We start from the raw sequence: 21,124 nt of genomic DNA on the forward strand, positions 1-21,124 counted from the left end.
TCCTTGACTTGAGGTGGAATGTGTTAAGAATATCGCCCGTATGGCCTGTATGCCTGTCTTCATTTTCTATTTCCTACATGTTGCTTTTATGTATTTGTATGATTAAACATGTGATACTTGTATTTAAAACTGGGTGTGCTGCCATCGTGACCAAGACTCCATGGATGAAGAGACCTTGGATCTTAATGGGGCATTCCTAAATCGATCTCTACAAATAGCTACATTATTCTGCTGTGTTAGGATGGGTATCAGATGAATTGATATTTAAAAACCTGGCCTGAGGAAATTTAAAAGAATCAGTTGATCATTAAAATTATGCAATTTGTCATTAACGTAATGGGTCAGTTAACTTCTAAAAATCCATGCAAAGCGTAAGTATTTGCACATTTCTCATTTACATCATAACCCCCTTTAAAAATATTGTCTTTTTTAAGAAAGTAGTGTCCATTTACTTGAAATACAAAAAGAAATACAATTCTGTCCAATGCTCATCCAGGATTGGTTGGACACGAGCATTTGAATTTTTATGAAAGATATAAAGTGGACTCATCCCACGTTGGCACTGTCCTCACTGCTGCAGAAGATCAGCAGTGTAGCAGCAGCAAAATGGCCACAAGAGGGAGCCATAGTTCTATATTGAAATTAGCTGTCACTAAAACTCAAGATCTCAAACCAGACTGTAAATGAAATCATCCTACATTCACTTCTATCTGTTCCCTACAAATGACCCATTTTAGATTTGATTATTCCTGGTTAAGCTTAAAAATTAAGTCACTGTCCACTACTGCAGCATAAATTCAAAATGTTCACATATTTCAAGCCATTTCTCTATCGTGTTACATGGCTTGATTCCTATCTTTTAATACAGCTGGCTACAAGGATGGTCATAAAAAACACACTTTGTTTGTTAAGAACAGCAACATTTATTTAACATGATATAAAACAGATGGAATATGAACATTTGCAAATCAAATCTAGTATGTAACCATATGTTGGAAACATATTCCCATCCTGCTATACCATGTACATTATATACACAGTAAACCTCTGATAATTACACTTTTTACACAAAGGAAAAAAAAAATATTAATCCTGGATCCACAAACATCTCATCTTTATTGCTTTTTACATGTGCTAATCTTTTGTTGTTTTGGTTCCAAGACTTCAAACCAACATGTCGTAAAATAGAACCAAACTCTGATTTGTTTTCCTTCTCTTAGTTTAAATATATCTCTCAGCAATAAAAAAAGACAGTATAGAGTGAATAAAGCTGGGACATTCACATATGTGTCGGCAACAATGCGACGGGGACTGCAGAAGATCCCATTTTTAAATAATTACAACCCAGGAACAGGAGAAGTTACAAATAATCGTCTCTATAATCAGTCTGCAGCATTAAAGTGGCCCCTCCTTTCATTATAATAGAGGGATCTATATCTCTTATATACGCATCTTCCGCATAGACAAATGTTCTTTACAGTAGATAAATATGAATGGCTAGTTAATGACCAATGTCTGGAAAACAAATTCAATGACTTGTAAAAATTTAAGTGAACTTAAATGTTGTGAAAACATGTTCTCATACCTTATGGGAGAGGCGGTGAAACAAGTAAGGAAAATGTTGTGGCGTTGCCCTAAAGATTTTGTGACAACTTCAGAGTTCAGTCTCTTAACCTCATATCTATGTACAGTTGGCCCATATTCAAACAAGAACCTAATAAAAACCATATAAATAAAATAACCTTAAAAGCCTTGTAAAAACTAAATATGGAACTGCAACGATAACAGTATCAAAGCTGTATTGCCTCAGAAGGTTGAGGAGAGTGCTGTGCCCCGAAGAGGAGCGATAACAGAGAAATGTCACAGAGAAAGTGTTGTTTGGTGGCATAGAAGCTTAAGACGTCACAGTGAGCGTACAGGTGTCGGAGGATAAGACTCCGGAGTTCGGAGTAAGCAGTTTCTCTCCTTGTAGGCCGGAGCCTTGTGCTGATGTCTTTGGGGAAGTCTTCTTATACCTCCAATGCTGATTCCTTCATGTGTAGGTTTTGACTGAGGCCAGGGCCTGTGCTGTAGAAAGAGAAATAGATTTTACAATGGGGGCAAAGGTGGCAAACGATACCTTTAATTTCCCCAAAAACATATTGTTCTACTGTACTCTCAGTGGCCACCTTATCAGATACACATGCAACAACTAATGCGATCCAACATAACTGCAATAAAGTCAACTTACATGATTAATATAATCATTTTCTAATAATCAACAGTTAAAGGTACTTTGTGTGATTTCCATGGTTATGACACTGGTGGGAGCATCCTGGGAATCACCCACAACAGAGATGCGACGTACAGGGAACTGAATGCGAATGATGAAGGGTGCATCAGGTTCATTTATAGCTTTGCTTTATACCATTAGCTACATCATTTCTTGCTGGCTAAAATCAACACTGTCATAATACATAACTAATAATCATGGATCATGTTAGCTAGCATGCCAGTGTTATTACACCAGCAAAGTAACATGTCGACTAAGATATTATTTTGCTAGCAATAACTAAGAAAGCAAGCAAAGGTTAGCCAGCTAGCTATAACTTAGCTACACATGGATGCATGGATCTGGCATTGGTTTCTATGTATTGTAAGCTAGCCAATCAGCCCTGGTAGTGGATACATTTGGTGACATTATTCTCTCAGTATTTTAGTATGAAACCTAGCTAGCAATTAGACCAACATAACCACTGTGAAAATGCCTTTTCCCTTAAAGTGGTCATACTCCTGTTTTGCCAGAAGGGCTTCTCTAGATAAAACTTTTAGTGCTTTGTGACTATTTTCTAATATTCTGCCCCTCAAGTATGCATATGGGGCTAGTTTGACAAGCGCTTTAAACTATGACCTTAGTAATAAACATATAATTTAATGTTCTCATTTCAAACAATGCTGACCAACAACATTTTACATTTTGTAAGAAGTTGTTGTTGTATTAAACCACATTTGATTGTACAGGTGTACCTTATAAAGTGACCACTTCCTGTAAATAGCAGTCATTTGAGTCCTTACAACAAATATTTTAAATTGTGAAAAATATAATTGCACAGCAGCAACACTGGGTCGAGTCATGCGACTACACAGACTACAAGCAATACCACAAGATGAGAACAAATGGTGGGTCTAGAACAACACACAATACATATTACTCAATCTCTCGATTCTGACGTGCGTCTACTGTCCACAGACAAACATTACAACACCGAGAACACTTTAGCATTGTGAGTAAGGACAAAACATGTTGATGAAGGCCCTTACTGGTGCAACTACACACACATGAAGTGAGACCCATCAGTGAGTTGAGGGGGTGTGTTAGGAGACTGTGGAAGGGGTGGGGGAGAGGGCGACAGGCTTTTCACTGCAATGAAACAGAGGAACATGTTGAACAAACAGGCACACGTAAAATAACAGAAATAAATCAGCAGGTTTTTACTAAACAGCCAAACAACACAGAAATAAAACACTTAAGTGAACAAAATGAATGAGAGCTACTACAGTGATAAATGACTGAACACATGCACAATGGAAGCAGCTGCAGTTTGATTAAAAAAAAAAGGAGTGACCTCTAAGAACAAGGCACTCACTCCTTTTTGTTTTATCCCATGCATTCTTTAGCTCAAACCCTCCACCTCCCCCCTCTTCTCTCTCGAGATGTACCTGCTACCAGCTTGCTGCGTTTGGAGGCCTCTGCTGCCAACTCGTAGGAGATATTAATCATCTTCTCTTTCTCCTGTATGGTGACCTCTTCCACAGTCTCCTCCTCTGGGCTTAGAGCCATACTAGGCAGCACATTCTGCATGCTGGGAGGACAGACACATACAAAACGCTCTCTGTAACTCACAGTGTGTAACTTTTTTTTAACCCTTCACAACCCAATCATGTTACACACAAATTTAAAAAAATTTTATATAGTAGGTAATTTTGAATTTCATCATGATGGATTAAATCATATCTATAAAAAATACTATTAACAGATTAAAATGTGTCTTTCGAGTTCCCCTCGCTGTACAGTCATCTCTTTCTAATGGGGGTGCTGTTCTTCTGCAGTCCATCTTAGATGATGTGGAACACTATGCATGGCTTCTATACATGACCATCTCAAATAATTTTGTGCGATTGGAGTCAGAAGACAAAAATTACAGATGTCGGCATCAGAGAAAAGTACATTGGAATGGTCGGAGGAACTAAACGGGCACATTATAACAAGGTTTCAGGGTAAACACAATTACCCCGGGACAGAGAAGCCATCTCTTTTAAAAATCAATTAAAGGCGGCTGACGTTTAGATTAAAATGTCACAGAGGCTTTGATATAAGAGCAGGGCTACTTTTCCTGCAAATGTAAGGCACTGATCTGCATGTTCAGAGCACGCAGGTCCCTTCAGAGCTTTCTATGTTGATGTTGATTGTGCAATTTCCCCGCACTTCTAGAGAGAATTCTTTGCATGACAACTGTGGGGAAATATTAGTTCTTACCTGTAAAGAGAGCCAGAGGAGCCTTACCTGACATCAAGGTTCTAAACAGAACTGACCTTGCTAATGAAATGTTACAAGTAAAGACAGATCATTATGGTTTGTTTACCTGTTTTTGGCTATGAGAGCTTTGATGCGGTCAACTTTCCTCTGCTTATCAGCCTCCTGCTCCGGGCTCAGAGCCTCCTCTGGGTCCGACTCCACATAACGCTCAGGAATCAGCACTTTGTCAGGCACAGCAAGCTGAAAATACACAACACAGAGAGACTTAATGGAATACCAATTGCTTTACAAATAAACAAAGAGCAGTCAAAATATGCAGATATAAATGTATATAACAGACGCTCATCAGTCTCTACAGGGAGGCTGCTCCAAATTCTGGGTATTTTAGAATTAAATGGAGCATCACAGTAGGCTTTGTCCTAAATGTGAGACAATAAGCGGCATGCAGAGATTGGTTGGAAAAATAAACTGTAAAGAGAAGTAATCAGGAGAGAGGCTGTAACTCTTGTAATAACAGCAAGAAACCCCCTCAAATTAAGCGCCTGGCTTATAGGCAGCCAAAGTATGAATTTAATATCACACTGTCATGGGAAAAATGATGGCCTCGGAGTATTACAACATTTTGGTAGCTTAGTTTCTTAAGAAGGCCTGTAGGGATGCTAATGTTGGTGAAGAACAATGTTTCTTTATCTAGCTTACTTCAAACTCCATTTCAAAATTACCTTTGATATAAAAAGCACATTGGCATTGTTTCCCGATAACTTTGCTAGCTGTACACTCATTAAGCATTTTTAGGGAGTCTTTGATATTTAAAGAGGGGGTGTTATGCTGCTTCACATTTTAAGACATATATATAATGTTACAGTGTTGGATGTCCAGACTAAACGTGGGTGAAGTTTCAAATTTGTAGGTAAAAGTAGGTCGGAGGAATCCCCAGGCTTCTCAGCTCAGTCTGCAGGCTGCTGTGAATGCCAGGTTTCACACAGTTTTTTCTACACGCTGCACTTTGTGACGTCACAAAGTGCAGCCACAGCAGGCTTCAGAGAGCTGGCCGATCAGAAGAAAGCGGGCTTGTAGGGGCGGGTTTTTTTTAAAGGACAGAGCTGACCGAGTCGTTTCAGGCAGAGGCTGAATGAGGGCCTGAGTTTCTTTAACTGTCAATTATGCTAAGCTACTCCACAGGTAACACAGAGTGAAATATGAAGTAAATAACAAGAGAAAATACAATAAGTAAAACTATACTTGGCATACAGTTACAAAACCAGCTCAAAGTCAAATTTGTTCATTACATAATTTATTACAACACCAGATTAGAACACTTCTTGGCTTCTTATCGTACTAATACCATGTAATTGTGTTATTGTGGGTGATAATTATCCCACTTTAGTTTTACAAACAGATTTTTGCTTGCTGCGGTATTAAGAATAAAATCCACAATAATTGTCATTTCCTAAATAAGTTGTGAGTGATTATGTCAGCCTTCTTAATCTGATGAGTAAGAGCCAACCGTTGAGCCTTACCTCCCGGTCCATGTTTAAGACATCAGCCTGCGAGGCTTCTTTGAGACGGGCGATCTCCTCTGCAGGCGTCTCCTGCTCCCTCACCACATCCTGCTGCCTGAGTGAGGCCTCCAGCTCCTGAATGTCACTGCTGACCACGTCATCTCTGCGCCTTAATTGGGACTAAAAAAGACAGAAAAAATACAACATAGCATTAAAACTTTAGCCCACTCTGACCTCATGTGCTGCCTTAGTTTCTGCAGAAGTTGCACATTACCTGCATGCTGCGAAAATGGTTTTCTTTAGTAAATGAGTGACTGCGAGAAGGTGTGTTCTCCTGGCTGCCACCGCGGATGTTGAGGCCCTTCTTTTTCTCCCTGAGGGCACCCTGCTGGTGGCGCCTGATCCTCTCCAGCTGCTCCTCCACGCTCATCCTGGGACGGCCGCTCTCCGAAGCGCACAGCTGCTGCTCCACCGCGCTGCGTGGACGCTCCTGTTAGCACAGAGAGGACGGCCACAGACATTCACGCACACCACAGAAGTACACAGACACAGGGAAGAGCAGTTAATAATGATGTCATGCTGAGAGACAAATGTCACCATGGGAAATTTTTATTACACAAAACCACAGTTTGGGTGTGTAGCTACATGATGTCATGGTGTGGTTAGATCAGATTCCATCACAGTAAATAAGAGGTATTGTTAAAAACCGTCTAATCTTTTTAGTTTGCACTCATGAGTGACATCAAAACTATAACAATAGTGAAAAAGCTCTTTATTGCTCACTCTCTTAAAGGCAAAAGGAGCAGAAGTCCAACCACATATGGAAACAACTTGACTGGCTGCTGTGCACGCACACAGGCTCCTGCTGGCACGCATGGGTGCACTCAGAGAGGCTGGGGGCCTGGTAATGCCTCAGCAGGAGAGGCAGATGATGTGACATGAATAGAAGGGAAGTTGTTCACATTCAGCGGTGTCGTGCTGGAGGGGCTGGCAGATCTGGATTCAGTCCAGAGCCTGAGGACGGAGCCTCCACTGTCCAGACTGTTCAAGAGGCTGGTACCCAAAGGCCCAAGCTGAACTCTACAGGCCCGTGACACACTCTCCTACAACCACAAGCTGAGTGTTCTACAAGGAGGACTGCTGTATGTGTGCATGTGTGTGCAGCAGTTTATGTGTACTATATGTCCACAAACACAAACAGAGCCACTAGAACAGGACACACCCTACACTGTGGCGCACTAATGACATGGTTAGTACATCTAAGTTGATCGTGTTCGAGGCTGGAAATTGTATAAACTAAGCTTGGCTTCAATTTTATGACAGCCTGGTTTAAGAGCATGAGTCACACCCCCGGCCACGTGACGAGTGGCCTCTCCTGCCACATGTTCGCTCTCAACAAAGAGCTAGATAACCAAAACAAACAATTAAGTGGAGGGTAAATGCAATTCAAGCAAATTAAGTGGTGGTCTGTTTGCTGCTGTGAACAGGAGGCTCACAATGAAGAGATAGGTTAGAGAACAACACAAGGGGAAAAAGCCTTTGTATTTTAATTATAGTGTTTCTACTGCTTAGAGACAAAGACGTCTAGTTTTCCGCAAAGGAAAAGTGCTTTAATGTGTAGCCCTTCTTACGATATATAGAGTTAGTAATATAAATCAGGTGGTCCAAAAGAACAACTGAAGGTTATTAAGTCACATCACCCCTGAGTGAATGGTCCAGGGACTCACCGTCCTGGGGTCGGGCTTCTTGCTCTTCCTTAAGGTAACATATGAAGCTATGGAGGACGAGTCAGGCACTGGAGATTTGGTCCTGGGTGGGACAATGCCAACTGGGTAGGACATCCCTGCAGGTAACAAAGACAAAAGGTGAGTCAGCCATCTGGTTCAGTGACAGAACACTTGCTTTTATACAACACGATTATATCAGTTCACTGAGGAGGATACTGAATTTAAGATAGGATACTCATATGAACTGATGATATTAAAGTAAAGTATGTGTTTGTGCCGTAATTAGCCTTATTTAAGACTTACTAGTAAAAATTGTATCTAAGAGTAAGGTATGGTAAAGTAGTGTATGAATAAATTGTGTTGTATTAGCGAGACCTTCAAGGTTACCCCCGGGTGTACAAAGTAACTGCCGACAATTACTGTACGTCTTGCAGCATTTGCAGGCAGCATCATCAGGCGGCTACTATTGATTGTGTGGCAGTGTGTGAAACGAGTCTGGAGCTACAGTGTAATCATTCAACTTCAGGACATCTGGATTATGCTGTGCAAGCCGTTTCATCAAATGTAGGCTAATAAGGTGTCCTGGAAATTCTCACCAACCTCTTCTGAGTGAAGGTAAGTATTGTGGCATGAAGTCTAAATACAGTTGAGTAAATAGGTCAACAACTAAGTAGGATATCCCATCTTTGTTTTCAACCTCTTAGAAAATCCAGAGTGGTGTTGTGATTTAGAGTGTAAATGTAGGTATAAGTGTAATGACCACTCATTGCTCGTCTTGAGATTTACTTCATAAATCTTGACCTGGCTTATTCCTGTGCATAAAATCCTAACCTGGTATTAAAGCTAAAGTGAATCCTGTCTGAATGCCATGGTAACCATAGCAACTATCCGTGCTAGAAACAAGTTTAATAGGTCACACTGTATAACTTCATCAAACCAGTGACTGAGTTTATTGGTGTCAACAAAATAAATAGCTTATTGAAAAACGGCCGTTACTTTATCCTAATGTACCTTTGTTTCCTGAATGGTCAGACGGGTGTTCAGATCTGTCCTCTCCATTGCTCTCATCCACTTCAGTCACTGTAGTGAGCTCTGGCTCACTCTTATACAACCTGTAGTCCGGGCCCTGCCGGCGAGACAGAAAGGACAAGTTCAACCCACGTACAGAGCAGCAGCGATTCATAGAAAATTTGATGCAAACTGTTAAGTTACATTTTTCCTTGGAGGATGACTTCAGAGGTAGTGGAAAACAGATCTTTTTTCTTTAAGACCAAACTTTCACAAATATATACAGCTTGAAGAAAAACTCTCCATGCGGTTTGAGGTCAACAGACTGTTTTAGAGGCAAATAAAAAAGAAGGCGGCAGACAAACACATTCAAACTCAGACATGGTTTAGAGTGGAACCAAGGACAACATAACAAAAACAAAATCACTTCATTTCAACACAGAAGAGGAAGACACGGCAGATACATTAAAAAGAGAAAAATAAATGGTCGGGAGGGGGGAGGCTGCATCCAACTTGAAAACAGAAAAAAAAGATGATGGAAGAATGGCGTCAAATAAAAAAGGGATATGATCCAACCAAAAGTAATCCAGAAGACATGAGATGTCGGGCAAAATTAAAGTGAAAACCACAACAGCGAGCAATGACGTGTGACCACACAGCTGAGAGCGGGGTCGGCCATGAGGTCATTGGGTCGACTAGCTTACGCTGTGCGTGCCATTCCTGTGATTGGACTTCCTGTCCTCCGGCCTGTGGAGGGATGAAGTGCGCACACCGGCTTGAGAGGGCAGGGGGGGCACCGTGGGGGGGTCGGGCTCGTAGGACTGGGGAAGGGGTGGCCGTGGGGGTACCGAGTCCTCCTCCTGGGGATTATACAGGGCATGACAGGACAGGAAGCAAGGTGACACATGGCGCCACCACGCACGCTCAGGGCAACTGCCATCTGGTGCAGAGAAGCTGTGGCCCACAGGGCAGCCAAACCAGCAGATGAGCCAGAGAGAGAGCTCCACCTTCTGCTACAGTGTGACCGACACATCCACTCCAATACCACCACTCATACTGTCCGAGAGCAGGGCTGGCAGTTTGAGCACTCAGATTAAGTTGGTCATCATCTTTATAACTACAGGAAATCTGGGTTAAGAGAGCTACAGTGATGCTACTACTAGTTATTTCCATTAGAGATTTTCCTACACTATTTTTCCCTTTCCAATACTGTAACATGAGTAATATTATTACCTTTGTATGCTACCAACCCTGCATGGATGTGCTCATGATCATTGTGGCCTGGCTCAGAACACTTAAGGATTTTGAAACCTAAAAAAACCATGATTTGAAACCCTTTGCTAAGCCCCTCCCTTGAACAGCCACTGTCCAATCCTACGTTAGCAACCGTAACTAGGCGAGGGAGGCCTGTCAAGCTTAGGAGAGATGCCAAAATGGAAATGAAATGTGCAAGTCCGACAGCAGATATCATCAAAGTTTAGAGGGGGGTGTCATATTTTTCGCTATTTTCAAGCCAAAAACTCGAGAGGAGAGATGTCGGACAAGAATTAAAAACTGACAGTCAACTGGTCTCCGCTTGCGACCCTGTCCGGCCTTCGATACCACCACCGATGAAATCGGCACAGCCTTTATTTTACCACTTGGTTTGTGCCATTGTTGCGGCAATCTTGTGCAGGATTTTGTTGGGCTTTCCTGTTGTACCTTTAGTAGATCCAGTGTATGGATCAAGCCCCAGAGATGCGAGCAATATCCTGACACACTTAAAACAAAATGAAAAAGTGGAACAATTTAGTTTTGCTAGCAATGGGCTGAAACATATTAGATAATGAAAGTTATAGGGAGTCATAACTAAACTTTAGCTTCAAATAAAACAATAATATCCTGTGCAGAAACATTGTTGTTCCTGTAAATGATTTTTCTTAACATGAATTTTCAAGACGTGGGTTGTCTGACGCTTGCATTCGGACCGGTGAGCTTTTGCCTCGATTTTTATGTCCTCTTCATTCTCAACACTCCGCTGACAAATTATATTCTAGATGAAGCCTTCAAATGCTCATTGTCGTCCTTTCTGTCTGCTTCTCTCTGATATTTGGAAACTATTTTTCCATTTGCTATTATTTCCCCTGGAACATCTCTCACTGTTATAGTTGAAAGCATTCTATTTACATGCCGGTGCGAAAGCTTGACAGGTGTAGCAACAGTAACCAAGGGGGGCAGGGCCTAGCGAAGGGTCAATTCCTATGTAGACTAGAGTTTTGGAGAAGAAGAAGCAGGTCGATTTCTTGTGGGGCTGCACTGACTGACGTACTCGCCAACACCTGATACCAAATATCACAGTGTTGACAAGTATTGGAGGCATTACTAACAGTGCTATAAGTGTCTGAACAACTATAAACTCTATAATAAATTATTCTTTCCAATTAATGGATACATTTTTACCATAGATTCTCAACAACAGAAATCCCTGAAGGTAATATCTGAAAAACAGTTGCAAATTCAGAAATGAATAATCAATAAATAATGCCAAACCTTTGTCTTAGTGATTGAGATGGTTCATGCGGTGCCTCACCTCATTTTTATGCTTGCTGAAGTTGTTCTTGGACCCGTAGAAGTTCATAGCATCAACAGCACTTCTCTGAGCTTTGTGTTTATTCAGCGCCTCCATCACATCTTGAATCCCCCAAAGTTCTTTCTGGATGCGGACGTGCTGCTGGCTGGGAGGCTCCGTCTGCACACAAAACACACGTTCACAAATCGCCTCACTTCACCTGCAGATTGACCCCCACTTTGGGACACAGTAACGAGCACAGGAGCAGGAGACGCAGATTGTAATTATCCCCTTACTAATGACAGGTTTGTCTGTGAGTGAAGAGCACTTAAGGAGAGGATGTCCAGGCTCCCTGCTGGCCCCCTGACTCTACTCTGAATTATCATTGGCTCTGACTCAGGCTCAATCAGGCATAACTGTTCCAAAGGTTCCTCTCCGTCTCTACACTTCTCCCACGATGAAGGACAAGATAAAAGACAGACTTAATTAAGACCTGCTCTATCACGGCTACAGTCATCAATCACTCACTATGTTGCTTTGATCTCTCAGTTACTTCCCTCGACACTTCAGCTAACGGCACTGGAGCTTCACTTTGTCCCCAATGTGTTCAAGGTAATCTGCCTTATTTTCATCTTTCTTTTAAGCTCTGCAGTACACATACACAGTTTAAACCATGCCAGTGTTAGACAGCAAAAGTGGTCAAAGATTAAAGCTGAGCAGATTCAGTCTCAAGAATGATCCTACCTGAGGGCTTCCCAGTGCTTCAAGCTGCTCCAGGAGGTTGTTCTTAGCCAGAGTCACATCTCCTTCCAGCTTGTCATAGTCCCTCCACGAGCGCTCCAACTCCTGGTTTAGGGGGAGATAAACTTTGTGAACGACAATATTTGGCAGAAACTTTCTTCTTAATATCACTCCTGAAGAAAGACAGCAGCAGTGTTCGGCATGATTGCGTGTTATGTGCGTGGATGTACTGTGTGACTCACAGTCGAGACTCTCTGCAGTTCTCTGCAGGTGCTGAGCAAGCCGCTCTGCAGCAGATCTCTCTGCTGGATGACACTCTGCATGGCAGCAGGGTTATCACAGCCCATCTCGATCTCCTGGCTGGCTGACAGTAGTGCCGTCTCCAGGGTGTGCTGAGGGAACATACAACTTATCAAGTACACATGCAGCATGAGAATGTAATTTGTCAATGTACCCTTTGCAGCACAGGGAACTTTAGCAAAGTCATAGCGGATTATTCAGCCTCTACAACTTTTTGGCTCAAGTTTTCTTTTGAAGCTCTAATACCGTAATATTCGGTGTAAAAGAGGCACTTTTAATACTTGTTTTTTCATCTAAAAAGTGGGCTGCATCCTATATACAGAGGCAACCAATATACCAGTATAAAATGCAGAGAGATATGTTATTGTGTTACAGTATTTTACCCAGAAGTTTAATCCTGTCGTTAAGTGGTGACGTCATATTAAACTGTTTCCAGGTCCAAGCCGCTGCAACGTCTCGCTGTTTAAAGCAAGGGAAACTAACTTCATTGTTGACAAACCTTCATCACGGACATGCACCGTCATGAGCGCCATTGCAGATCTCCATTGCAGATCTCCCCCCTCACAACAATCAACGTCACCGTAGGCTGCCAGCTACCGCTACCTACAGCACCGATAGCTGACAGGATTGCAGATGTGACATGGCGAAAAACAGATGGTAGACTTTGAAGTGTTTTGGATGTGTTTTAAATGAAAATACATTTAAATAGTGTTGAAATAACTTGTACCGTATACAGGTTTTTACGAATAAATAGCTAAAGAACACCTTTTTCACAGCGGCCATTTTTACATCCAACAGGAGGAAAAGCACAGGTGTTAATAATAACTTTAACAATGGTTCTGTTCAGGTGTCTGAGAAAGCCATGACAGGCAGTCAGCATGCACACAACCATGGGCCATGAAATTGAAGCAGCTAAATGGAATACAGCCATCATTAATGCTGCAATAAACACCTGTGCTTTTCCTCCTGTTGGATGTAAAAATGTCTGCTGTGAAAAAGGCTGATACCCCCCAAAAACAGACTAAGACTTTTATTCTGGTGCAACTTATATTATGGATTGTACAGTACTTCTTGCAAAAAATATGGATGCAAGTAACTTTTTTAATTTGTAAAACTGTGACTTTTGTGATTGTTTTTTTACACAATGGCAAAAATGGAAAAGCTTTTATTGGAGCCCAAAGTATTAGTCGTTCATTTTATCAAACAAATTAAAGCAGCTATGTAAGACAGTGCCTCAATGTTCCAGCCAGACAACTCTTAAAAGCTGATGACAGCAACTAGCCTAAAGTCAAACATTATAACAGATGTTTGTTTTTCTCTCGCTCAGTGTAAGCTGTATATATTTTATCTTGTTTATTTTCTTTCACTTGGCACCCTTGTGCACATTTTAATCAGAGTTTTGTGTGTGAAAGTAATGATGACAGATGTGGAGTGTTTAGTCACCTTCTCTCTGTACAGCTGCTGAAGTTTCTCCTCCTGTGTCCTCACCAGTTTATCCTGCTCACACAACCGACTCAGTTTGGTCTGATGAGGAAACAATAAAGTTATGAGCCATAATGTTCAGTTGGAACTAACATCATGTGAGAGAGCAACGCTGGACTTACATCAGTGTCCGCCTCCTCTGGCATACATGTATAGGCGTGTTGGCTGTAGTCTTCTGGACTCAGCTGTGAAGAAACGCGTAATATTAGAAGGAGACACCAACAATGCACATACACATTCGAATCTGGAGATCTAATGCAGTGTCATGACAAGGCTCTCTCACTGAGCCAGGGGTTTTGTCCTCGAGTCGAAACTCATATTTCCCTCAATCAAACAATCTAAGTTAGCAAACCAACAGTGGGAGAGCAGCCAGTCCAAACAAAGATTCTGGCGCCTCGTGTTTCGTCGCCCACATTTTGTCTCCATCAGCACAAGTTATTGAAAACAATCTTGCAAACTAAACTTTATAGTCGGTGCATAAGCTGTGTCCACTATCTGTGTTTTCTCCAGCACATGCTCTGCGGCTAATTTCTCCAAGGACTGCCTGTGGTCAACTTTGAATGTGTTGCGTCAAGTCAAAGTTTAATTTTATTTAAAGGTTTTCCCAGAATAACAACATAACCACAGAGCTCCTGAGGGCTGACCTTACACTCATAATGCTCAGAAGCATTAAGGACATACAAAAGCTGATTAATGTCAGACTGTTCATTTACTTCTACTCTTATCCTACATCCATGTAGAGAGAAAACCAAGAAAGACGCATCCTTCTTTTCACTTGAATTGAAACCAACAAACTTCTTAATTCAAAGAGGAAAAAGTGCTCAAACAGGGGAAATTAATTCAACTGCATTGGATCCCATGTTTCCAGAAAATGCGTCATCATACACCCACTCTCCTATATCTAAAAGCAATACATGTAAAGCAATACAAATCCACAAATATCAGGACAGTGAAATAATCATTTTGTTGTTTTGTGTTTCTGCTCACTGGATTTCAAATGACATTAAGGTCAAAGTACAAACATTTTATATTAATTGAGATTCATATTAGGGACAAGAAATTTGGAGGAACCCAGATTGTTTTCTTAAGTTAACATACACTTTAACTCGGTTATCATTCTCAATACTGTCATTACCAGACAGTGAATGGCAAACCTACACCCTACAGATATCTGCTTTACGTTTTCTTAAAGCCCCCCTCCAGTGAAAATCCAGTGTTTAACCTTGTAAACATCTCCACGTGGTGTTTTTCATGTGCTACAAGACATATCAGGGACAACATGAGCAGTCATCTCCATGGCTGGGCCTGTCTGCTTTTAAACTGCAGTGTACCAAGGACAGGCTGAACAACACGTTTTCAGATTGGCAGGTTTGAGACGTCACAAAGCCAATCCGTTAATGGACGGGATGACGCGATGCATATCATTATGCCAGCTGTAACCGTCAATTCTTGCAAACTCACTACTGACGTTAACGTTACTACTACTAATTACTACATTTCAAGCTAGCTAAGTTTCAACAAGTTGCCACTAAACGATGTCAGGGACATGTTTTGTTTTCACAGCGGAGGGAGCAGTTGTAAATTTGCATAACTCTTTTTTACTAAAGGAGAAGGAGGAGATGCCTTGGGAGGATTTTTACAAGGTAATTAAACGTATTTTACAGAAAAAACATATCAGAAACAATTTATTATTTCAAGCAGAGCATTTTATATGTCTTAAAACATGACTGGAGCTGGTCTTTAAATTGGGTCTATATGCTGGTCCTTAATCATAATAAACATAATCATGTCACATTTCAGATCACATATCTGGCTCAAAAAACATTGCTTGCTTTGGTTGTACAATGTGATAATGTTCAATCCTTACACTTTAAACCCTCCCTAAAGATAACAGTCAACACACGGCGAATAAAGGATTATTTTATCTCATCTTTAACGTCATCATTCAGTTTCAAATCCAGTCTACTGAACCAAAACAACAAAATAATGACCCACTGTCCAAATACCTACAGACTCGACTGCGAACTAACACTCCACACACCTGCACTCTTTCACACACACACACACACACACACACACAATTTTCTTGACACCTTTTCCCTCAGCTGAACCACACAGCACAGTTAAAGCAGGTGGGACCTGAGAACCACACGGCATTCCACACAGAACATGCAAACTCTCCCACAGCTCAGGGAGATTCACGGTGGTGTTGTGTGGTGCGGATTACAAGTGACATGAGGGGGGAGGAGGAGGAGGAGGAAGAGGAGAATTTATGCAGCTGAACAGGTGGGAATGCAGCTGTTGCCTGGCTGGCTCACCAATGAATGGTCGGAGGGGTGAGGGTGGGCAACAGGGGAGTCTTTCGGCGGCACTTTTTCACCTCGAGAGGCGAGCACAAAAGTGGCAAAGTGATGTCATAGCCATCATCACACACAAGCCGGCTCTCTTTATCCTTCCACCCAGCAGAACGACAAGAGAGGATGAGAGGGAAGTAATGCAGAAAGGAAGATAAAGACATTTGTTGTCTTCCTCATCATCAGTATGCCACCCTGGCCGTATAGAGTCTACTCCACAGCTGGTGCACTAGTTGACTTCAAGTTTTGGATAGTGAAATGTACATTTATTTATTTGTTGTGCTTATAATCACAGAAAGACATGGCACTTGAAGCAGCCGACTGAAAAGTGACATGTCTGGCGACACACAATTAAGTCGTACTAATTAGAGTCTCACTGCCAAGTCCAGGTGGCTCTGCTAATGAGAGGGAACACATTCTGCAAAGGGGTTTGAAGATCACACACTAACCTTCACTGGTTAGGGCCCTAGACAAAACAAGACGAGTAGAGACTGGAGGCTTTGCTACCTGAATGTTCTGGATGCAACCACAGATAGGCGGTTCTTCTAAAGTAAACTATATCAAGTTCCAACACACAAACCCGAGACTGAGGAAGCAAACACATCACTACTCTTTTATAAGTCATGCACATACTTGCATGACTTCTCATAATAAGAGGAGAACAGTCAAAAGCAATGGATGAGAAGGTGCTGGCGAAAACAAACAATACAGGGAGACCAGTCTCAAGATGCCATGAGGACTTGGACACCGGAGGAGGAGCATTGCAGCACGACAGACCAAAAGAACAACAGCGACTGGTGAGGATGAGGCGGAGCAAAGCCTTAGGCTGGCCTTACTTGCTGGTAAAGTTGAGGCCTCGGGGCAGAGTTCTCAATCAAAGTGTGAGTCATGACGATTAAGGGGTCATTTTCCTTCATCTAGTCCAGTGTGGAAAGGAGTGATATATAAATTGTCAGTTTAAAGCAGTGCTTCGACTTCAGAGACAACACTGACAATAAAGTTACACCTCATTTGCTTTCATGAGGCAGATCAAACACGAGCATCCAGACTGGACAGGGATGGACACAGGAGCGAGGAGCGATAAGAGATGCTTACAAACAGGATCAGGAAGACATCAAGGTGCAAAGCTTTAAGATGTTTTCTTATTAGGGGTGGAGAGCTCAAATATAGCTAGCACTATTGTTGCGATGTATCTGGCGGTAGAGGGCAAATGTTAAGAGTCACTTTATGGCTAAATTACATATTTTTTTTAATGGTTGCACTAAAGGAGGCCAATTCGTCTAAATATGAAATTATTTTCTCTGTCTGTATTATTAGAAGTGTTATTGCTCCTCTGTGTACTATACAGTGCACCTTTGTAATTGCTGAAACGCTCAAAGCCCTTCAGAGCGATAAAAAAAACGATGAAAGATAGGTAACAATATCCTTGCAGGCTCTTAGCAGTTCAGTTACACAATAAAGGCCTTTCTTAGTTCTATGTTATAAAAGACATAAAGCCTCATGTCTCCACACTATACAGTGTAAAGTGATATTCAGATGTGCAGTTAGTGTAGCTGACAATGAGTTTAGGGACTTATGAATGGTTAAAGATGCCCATCTATTTAGTGACAACCTTAGACTGTATAAAAAGATGGACGACCTGACAGCTCCGTAAAAGTGAAGCCAAAACATTTAGAGCGCCCCCTGCTGACTGGCTGCAGTATAGGGCATAAAGCCCGCCTCCTCCATGTTAACAGATGGGACATGAGTCAAACTATAAAATCAAAATACACGTCAAACATGGTTTCTGTCATTATAGTTAGTTCTTATCATGTTGATTTATGTCCAAGTGTTTATTTTTCTGACAAGTTTATTTTTAATTAGTTACTTGATGCTGTAAAAAGGATGATTGACAGCTCTGTTGACAAATACGGCTCCTGAGCAGAAGACTGAAGAGAGGAGACGTAGCTAAAGCAATCACTACAGTCATTGAAGTTTACGTATCTGTGAACATTAACCTCAGACCAACACAAGAAGCTGTCCTGCTGTTAAATACTTTATGTAAGTGTGTGTTTTGGTTAGCAGAAGTGGCTACGGCCGCTCCTTCCGCCGATCTCTACTGCGCAACTCTGGCTCCAAATGACGTCACCATCACAAGATGGCAGCGTCCGCCTCAGGGGCTATTTTGGCTACAATTTTGTACAATGAGACCAGATGGAGACTCGTCGTCCATCTTTATATACAGTCACTGGTGACAACATGGCAAACAAGCGTAGGCAATAAATGCTGTGATACGTGACATTGGTCCATGCTTTGTAACTCTGCCTATATAATCAACAACATTAAAAAAGGAATGATAAGTTAGCTCGGCATCAAACAGGAAACTCAAAGGATTTTCCAGAGGACAGTACTGCTTCTTATAACAATAGCAAAGCATTAAATGAGTTCAGTTCATGACAGGAAGAGACAGGGCCATGCATTCATGCATTACCCCACCTGATTGTCCAAATACATGAGGTTCCTTTGGAGGTGATGGGAGAGAATGTCGTTCTAACGTCAGCAGCAAAGAGGAGAGCAAAGAGAAGGCAACAGGAGAGTGAGACAAAAAGAAAAGGTCACATTCATACTGACTCATACACACACAAACAGGCATCTCATGTCCAGTTTACCTAAATATAACAGGACAGAAAGGAAGGCAAGACTAAGGTGAAAATAAGGTCAGGCAGAGGATGTGCTATATATGGTAAAAGACTGAGTGTACTATGGGGAGTGAAAGAGTAAAGGTCCTTAGCAACCACATGGCCATAAAGAGACTGGATCAAAAAGAGGCTGAGAAAATTACTACAATACAACTTAAACAAGGGACGAGTGTCTTGTTACGTTCCAAATAAACTAAATAAGGTAAAAAAAAATATGGATTAGTCTAGCCCACTAACAAAGTATGGCAACTTTTTTGGCTAAAGTTAGGTAGGTAGGCAATCTCGGATCCCATCGGCTATAGTCGGACGACGATACAGCCTCTGAGGACAACATGCTGGGTGTAGCCAGCGGTTAGCGATAAACAACTTCCAGTCAAGACTTCCTTTTCCGCGTGCTGCATTGTTTTCAGAAAAAGAACCCGTTTTTCTTGTGATTGACTTTAATTGACGGGTCTTACCTTTGCCGGAATTTCAACATCATGATGCAGATTTGTAAAAATGAAGCTTTGTCAGGTCTGTCCTCAAACTACTTTTAAAATGCTCGTTTGTCGAACGGAGGTCAGATCAATCTGATGCATTCGACTAAGTCGGGAAATCTAAACACTGAACGGCTTTCGTGACACAGTGTAAAGGAAATTTATCTCAAGCTGAATTTTAGATCTAGAACAGATTGTTAGCTGTTAGCATGCAGATGTCTGTTTATAGAGATTAATAAGAAGCTAAATCATCGTCAGATAGCCAATGATGGGAGCAGGGATGTCATTACGTTCCGCCTGCTTTTGCTCTCCACACGGACTGTTTTTCTTGCATACACTGCAGCCTGCTGATACGTGATTGGTCAATATTACTCGGACTACAAGCGTAGTACAAACGGAAAACAGAACACTTCAACATTTCTATGTAGAATATTTCAATAGAGATTAGGTAGGTAGGTAGGTTATAAAACATTGAAAAGGTGTAACACACCTAAATACCCGACCACCTCAGGCCTGATTGACTTACAGCAGAAACAGTCAAATCTGTAGTCTGATTAACAAAAGCTAGTTGCCTTGACCTCCTTTGTCGATCACCTTTTAAGCTCGCCAATGGCTTCAAGTGTCCTTTCCAGCTAACATCTGTCTGGACTCTAAGTAGGGGAAGCAAATAGACTCAATCAGCTGCTCGCCTGACTGAAATGGATCTAATGCCATGATCTGACTGCCAGATGCTGGTTGTAAAATAGGATTATTTTTGTTTCCAGACTCTTCACAAGTTGTGGAAAAAGTTGAAAGAAAGATAGATGATCTCTAAATATGGCAAAGCTTAGCCCTTTATGGAGAAAATGACCACTGTACTGCCTCTTCTGCATTAATCATCCATGTGTGAAGACCAAAAAGAATCCTTTAGATCCAGATGAATAATGGCAGTGGGTAAAGATGGCACACACACCACATGCTAACACACACCCCTGCTGGGGAATCTCTGGGGGCCTGACCTTTGGGTTGTTGCCATCCGCGTTTAGTTGCATAAGCTGTGCTACAGTGTGCTCCCGGATACTGTTTAGCTCTGCCTGCTGCCGCCGCAGCTTTATCAGCAGCAGAGTCAGTTCCTCAGGCTGCAAAGGAGGGAGGGAGGGACACACAGCCACAAGGAAGCAGGGACACAGCGCAGGGAGAGTGGGAGAGGAAAGGAGAGAACACACCAGGACAGGAGGTTTAGAGGTATCAGGCTGCTAGAAGGTGAACAGTGGTTATATCTAGGTATTGAGTTTTCATGCAGCTCAGGACCATGAGAATATCCAAAGTGTCAGCAGCATGCAAATATCCACACGTCCACTCAAAACAGAAGAAGAGTTCAGCAGTTAATACAGAATTCAGTGCACACTTTCCCAGCTCCACGAGGACACAGTGCTGTGCGCCGCTTTGACATAAATTCCTGATCTGGCTTAGAGAGTTGTGAGTGACAGGGTTTTTAAGTCTTCACTGATGTGAAGCGAGTCAAAGGAGCTCCTGAAGTGAGAAACACCCTAAATCCTACCACTTGGAACATACATCCCAGTCCTGCCAAAATCTGTCTCTAAAGATTCTGTCACAAAGTCTTCCTGGAAGGAAGTGAAGGACAGAGAGAGGGAGAAGGAGAGAGGGAGGGTAGGGGGTGTTATGAAAATAGCCTTGTCGCTCAAAGAAGTCCAATTAAACCCAAATTAATAAGCGCACAAGAGAGCACAAGCAGGAAACTACTCAGTGCTGTTTTACATGAATTCCGTAAACAGACACAGACGGGGACAAC

At 41.9% G+C, this 21,124-nt stretch overlaps 1 protein-coding gene across 2 annotated transcripts in view; it reads right to left on the reverse strand.

Moving 5' to 3' along the window:
- Window positions 1-918: 918 nt before the first annotated feature.
- LOC138612531 (pleckstrin homology domain-containing family A member 5-like) overlaps window positions 919-21,124 on the reverse strand; it is an 87,368-nt gene continuing 67,162 nt past the window's right edge. For both annotated transcript variants that reach the window (XM_069685843.1, XM_069685842.1), the window contains 17 exons: window positions 20,331-20,450; window positions 18,654-18,707; window positions 17,015-17,095; window positions 13,947-14,009; window positions 13,786-13,866; window positions 12,285-12,434; window positions 12,046-12,147; window positions 11,323-11,481; window positions 9,458-9,613; window positions 8,757-8,871; window positions 7,746-7,861; window positions 6,293-6,508; window positions 6,037-6,198; window positions 4,623-4,756; window positions 3,700-3,842; window positions 3,301-3,400; window positions 919-2,067 (listed from right to left, as the gene is read on the reverse strand). In XM_069685843.1, coding sequence (XP_069541944.1) covers window positions 3,309-3,400; window positions 3,700-3,842; window positions 4,623-4,756; window positions 6,037-6,198; window positions 6,293-6,508; window positions 7,746-7,861; window positions 8,757-8,871; window positions 9,458-9,613; window positions 11,323-11,481; window positions 12,046-12,147; window positions 12,285-12,434; window positions 13,786-13,866; window positions 13,947-14,009; window positions 17,015-17,095; window positions 18,654-18,707; window positions 20,331-20,450 — 1,944 coding nt within the window. In that variant the 3' untranslated portion in view covers window positions 919-2,067; window positions 3,301-3,308. The remainder of the gene's footprint in view (window positions 2,068-3,300; window positions 3,401-3,699; window positions 3,843-4,622; window positions 4,757-6,036; window positions 6,199-6,292; window positions 6,509-7,745; window positions 7,862-8,756; window positions 8,872-9,457; window positions 9,614-11,322; window positions 11,482-12,045; window positions 12,148-12,284; window positions 12,435-13,785; window positions 13,867-13,946; window positions 14,010-17,014; window positions 17,096-18,653; window positions 18,708-20,330; window positions 20,451-21,124) is intronic.

Source organism: Semicossyphus pulcher, unplaced genomic scaffold (assembly GCF_022749685.1).
Source record: "Semicossyphus pulcher isolate SPU_LCO1_2020_fin unplaced genomic scaffold, fSemPul1.0.p SCAF_8, whole genome shotgun sequence".
NCBI classification, from domain to species: domain Eukaryota; kingdom Metazoa; phylum Chordata; class Actinopteri; order Labriformes; family Labridae; genus Semicossyphus; species Semicossyphus pulcher.